Source organism: Micropterus salmoides, unplaced genomic scaffold (genome assembly GCF_014851395.1).
Source record: "Micropterus salmoides isolate LMB-PRFRI ecotype aquatic unplaced genomic scaffold, ASM1485139v1 Ms_hic_scaffold_22, whole genome shotgun sequence".
Lineage (NCBI taxonomy): Eukaryota > Metazoa > Chordata > Actinopteri > Centrarchiformes > Centrarchidae > Micropterus > Micropterus salmoides.
In genome coordinates this window covers 21,604,529-21,609,229 of record NW_024041373.1, presented here as the reverse complement: position 1 = coordinate 21,609,229, position 4,701 = coordinate 21,604,529, and the positions used below count along the sequence as shown (strand labels likewise).

Genomic DNA, 4,701 nt, shown 5'->3' with positions numbered 1-4,701 from the left:
GCATTTTAATGACGTTATAATTTCCTTATAATGGGCATTGTGGGAAATGTAGTGTTTGTTTTTTTTTTAGCTCCATGGAACTCTTACACTTCACTTTTAGAGATTTAATTTACAGTTCCTAATGGGTATATTAAATTTGTCTCTTAAAATATTAAGTATATTAAATTTGTCTCTTGTCTTTTATGTTCGCAAATTGGGTGTTTGTTATAAAGCAATTCAGTAACTTTTGAACACCAGCTCTAAGCCCTAGTTATTCCCCATGGTACTGACTACGGTATATCTACAAAATTCTGAGGACACAGTCACTTACATTTATGGACAGAATGTAGTTGTTAGTCCGTGTGTCCCATGAATAGAGTTGCGATGGAGCAGTGGATAAAAAACGCACCTTAGGTTTGGGAAACCTTGGTCTGATTCTCACTGCGACAAATCCACCAATGTGCTCCTGAACAAGACACCCCTAGTTGCTCCATATAGCAATTGTAAGTTGCTTTGGATAAAAAAAAAACATCAGAGTAAATGTAATGTAATGAAGAAAAAAAAAAATTCCATATATGAAACTACCTTGTATCCCTGGGTTTGTTCAACTATCTGTTATATGCCAAACATGTTAAAATACATGTCTTTGTTTTATTTAAATAAAATATCACTCTTTATTCTGCTGTAAACTGTCATAACGGTATCACTGATATAATATATTGTAAAATACAAAGAATGAATCCAATAAAATGTGATCATTGATTCTAGAAGACCCTGATACCTGCAACCATACATTTTTTTTGAGACCTTTAATGGGGATTTGTTGTGGTCTTTGTTGTGGCAATGGCGCAATGGATAAGATGCATACCTTTGGTGTGAGAGACCCGGGCTTAATCCCCCACTGTGACCCATCTACCATTGTGTCCCTGAGCAAGACACTTAACCCCTTGTTGCTCCAGAAGCGTGCGACCTCTGACATGTATAGCAATTGTAAGTCGCTTTGGATAAAAGCATCAGCTAAATGAATAAATGTAAATGTAATGTCTTTGCCCTGAGCTTCAACCACCACAGTGGTTTGAACAATAAATACAACCGGAGACAGTTTGGGAATACACTTCTTTAATCATAACACAATGAAAAAGATTCTTCAGTAGCAACAAATTTTCCTCCTTCAGTTGTCATAAGTAGGCAGAAAATTTCCAAATGAAATGAAAACACAACATTTAACAAAATACTATACAGCATCCAGTTTAAAGCACAGATTTCATAAAGCGGAACAGATGAGATCTTCAGTGAAACAGGGATTTGTCCGTGTAGCGATGATCTTTGTTCAGGAAATCAACTTGAAATGTTGTTTGGGTACTAGGTGGTAATGGATAATAGTCTCTTTTTTATGAAAAAGATGTAATCAGATGGTGTGTCATGACTTTTTCTTGGGTTGGTCACAATAGGGAACATTTTCTAGCAGAAGGCTCTCTCTGGGTCGAAGCACTGTGAGTGAGAGAGAGAAAAAAAACTTAGCAAGTACATCTCATTAAGATGTTATAAGTCAGAGAGAAGTTAAGATTCCTGTTGTATTTTCGTTACATAAACATGTTACATCCTAGCATTGTTCCATTTTTTTTAGAAAAAGAGAGGAGCAGAAGGGAAAAATAATAACATACATAGTTTATTGTCTCCTACATGTTCCATTTGTAACACTGACTCTCGAAGAACAGCTTCCACATCTGAGCCCATTTTGATCATCTGTAAAATCAGAAGGGTAAAGAGCATAGACAGATTATGAGACAATGGGCCCCTTGGCACAATCATGTAAAATGCCCCTCTTCGTACATTGCAGCACCCACTCTGGTGTGCATCTTTTGCAGGTTAAACATAAATCTAAATTCTTTGGAATAGACTTTCCTACAAGAAATGTCACTTCATACTAGTTTATTTGTTTTGTGAAAGGGGAGGCGGGGGGGCTGTTTGTCCTGCCCCTGCTGCTGAAAAAAAATCCTAGAAGAAACACTGCTAGGCCCTGGTATAGGTGCCTCCTGACTCATTGAGCCCCTGAGCCTGTGCATGGGAGACCTATTCTGTAATCAATCCATGAGTCTATAGCAATGATGATAGAATAGGTTATCCACATACTTGTTTAAATGCATAACTGACAAAGTAGGCCTATTACAAAATAAAATTTACAGTTATATATAACATAACAAATCTCGTCACTTTCTGTTGCACTTTTAATGTACCTTTTTAATGTTTTCTTCTGATGTTTCATTTCTGTTTTTCCGGAACTCCTCGTTGATCTTTAACCTTGCAGCTTTGCGAGGGGAAAAATAGTTACATGCATTAAGCTATGTACCGTTTGGTAAGGGTTGGTAAACAGCATCCATCAAAGATATAGCCAAATATTTTCTTCTACTGGGAATCAACACAACCAACTACATAACTTACCTGTCAGTGCTGCACCATCATCTTTAAATACAGCCATCCTTGTTCTGTGCAGCGCTTTAAACGCGCTTAGGACCTGCATTTATACAAACATTAAACTTTCAGCAACTTCAGCACCTGTACAGCTGTTAACGCGGCAGTGGACACAAACAATTTCCAGCCATTTTAGCTATCTTCTTATTAGAACATGCAAACATGTATTTTTGTAACGAAACATTGCGTTAATAATGTTATTGTTTTAATAAACACAGCCATGTCGCATCCTCACCTTCAAACGCGTCCCCATGTTGACTTCTCTGCTTACTTCCGGCAATGCAGGAAGTGCTCACGACCAATCAGTGCAGACTTTAAAATGACGCGTTCTTTTAGCCAATGAGCGTTCGCTGTGGCTTCACAGAGCCAAAAGCGGCGCTGGCAGGAGCTTCATCTGCGCCAACATGGCTGATGAAATGGCTAAAGCGCAGGCTGCCCAGCCGGGCGGGGATACGATATTTGGAAAAATCGTACGCAAAGAGATTCCTGCCAACATAATCTATGAAGATGACCAGGTATGCATTAAACAGTTTCACTCATAAACATATTTGGGAATACTGCGCCTTGCAGGTGACGTTTTCTAATGTTAGCTCCGCGCTAGCTTTGCAGAAACGGCTAACATGACAGAGTACAGAAAATGTGCTTTAAAACATTACAATCAGTGAAAAGCACAAGTTCCTGTCCGCGGTTTCTTTTTTGTTCTGCATGTTTAGTCATCTCTATGTCTATGTCTACATTTGCTACCGCTTGGCATCTGCAGACAGTTGGCTTCCCACCAAGGTATGACCAAGTCCTCTTGGTGAAGTCGGTGTGCTCCTCAGTGCTCCCAGCAAATGTTTTTAATGCAAGTTATTAGTATTTGCTGTGGTTTCGGATGATGAAATCAACATTTGTGAAGTAAAGACAAATAAAAGCGTCAAAATGTGAAACTGCATGTGTTACCAGCAAGTCATATTCAGACGATAACAACCGAGGGATTCACAGGCTCCACTGTGTTTGAGCAGTGACAGTTTAGAACATTTAGATAAGGTCAAACAAACCAAATGATTGTTTTTATATTTGATATAAGTTCCAGAAATGGAAGTCAAATGCGAAATCCTCTAATATAGGCTGACAACAAACACAGTAGGAGATTTGCTTGATTATACCGGCTGCTAATTATATTATTAATAATGTATAATCATATTATATAATTTAGATACCATTTTTTACATTATATCATGTAGATGTTTCTAATTTTCTGGTCACTCAGTGTAAACTAAAGCCACAGCTGTCTCTCCAAATTCTTATTGATTCATTCTTTTGTATTTCAGTGTGTAGCCTTCCCTGATATTTCTCCTCAAGCACCCACTCACATCCTCGTTGTCCCAAAAAAGCCAATTGTTCAACTGTCACAAGCGGAGGATAGTGATGCTGCAGTAAGTATGATTGTATGACCGGCTAGCTTTTATATTGACTGTAAACTGTGACCTATTCCCACTTTTCCTGATTTGTCCAACAACTGTCTCAGTCAGTGGCCACTAGATGGAACCCTTTACAGCCGTCTTAATGCATGTCTGGCTAGTTATTGTCTCTTTACACTGTGTTGTAATCCAGGGATTGTCTGATTATGTTTTCATATATGTATTTTCAGCTCCTTGTCATTTATTTATTCTCTCTCTGTCTCTTAGTTGTTGGGCCACTTGATGATAGTTGCAAAGAAGTGTGCTCAAGAGGCAGGCCTGTCTAAAGGCTACAGGATTGTCATCAATGATGGGCCAGAAGGAGGCCAGTCGGTCTACCACATCCACATCCACGTCCTGGGTGGACGCAGGATGGAGTGGCCCCCCGGCTAACTTCCCACTCCCAACACAGACCATCCTGCCATCGCTGTTCACATGTTGTCTGACAACCAGTACTGTTAAATGTTAACAGTTTGTGAAACAAGAGTCAAACAAAACCTGGAAATTCATCAATGATAATAAAATGCACTTCACAACAACAAAGAATCTTGTTCATCTTTATCAAAAATTCCTGAAACCAGGCTGCTACTTAATGCATTTTTATAAAAAAATAAAAACAATGTGTTGTTTATTTTTTAGTACTGTTGGGATTTCACGAACCACTCTAACCACTCTTTCCTTGGTGCCTTTGCAAGCATTTAGGTGAAAGACAGAATCGGCCTGTTGTTACTGCTGTGAAGAGAAATCTAATCACTGCAGTTGAAGAGCAATGCTTCCGCAGTCAGAGATGTCAGAACTACTGCTGTAG

At 38.8% G+C, this 4,701-nt stretch overlaps 2 protein-coding genes across 2 annotated transcripts; one reads left to right on the top strand and one right to left on the bottom strand.

Moving 5' to 3' along the window:
- Positions 1-1,081: 1,081 nt before the first annotated feature.
- Positions 1,082-2,778, bottom strand: lyrm7 (LYR motif containing 7). The gene is made up of 5 exons (XM_038737044.1): positions 2,687-2,778; positions 2,422-2,494; positions 2,217-2,287; positions 1,644-1,725; positions 1,082-1,470 (listed from the first exon to the last, which is right to left on the bottom strand). The coding sequence occupies exons 1-5, from the start codon at positions 2,702-2,704 to the stop codon at positions 1,400-1,402; spliced, it is 315 nt and encodes a 104-aa protein (XP_038592972.1). The 5' UTR covers positions 2,705-2,778; the 3' UTR covers positions 1,082-1,399.
- A 30-nt stretch (positions 2,779-2,808) lies between these two features.
- hint1 (histidine triad nucleotide binding protein 1) lies at positions 2,809-4,436 on the top strand. The gene is made up of 3 exons (XM_038737043.1): positions 2,809-2,966; positions 3,765-3,869; positions 4,122-4,436. Exons 1-3 carry the CDS (start codon positions 2,856-2,858, stop codon positions 4,284-4,286), a joined length of 381 nt encoding a protein of 126 aa, XP_038592971.1. The 5' UTR covers positions 2,809-2,855; the 3' UTR covers positions 4,287-4,436.
- The last annotated feature ends 265 nt before the right edge of the window (positions 4,437-4,701 follow it).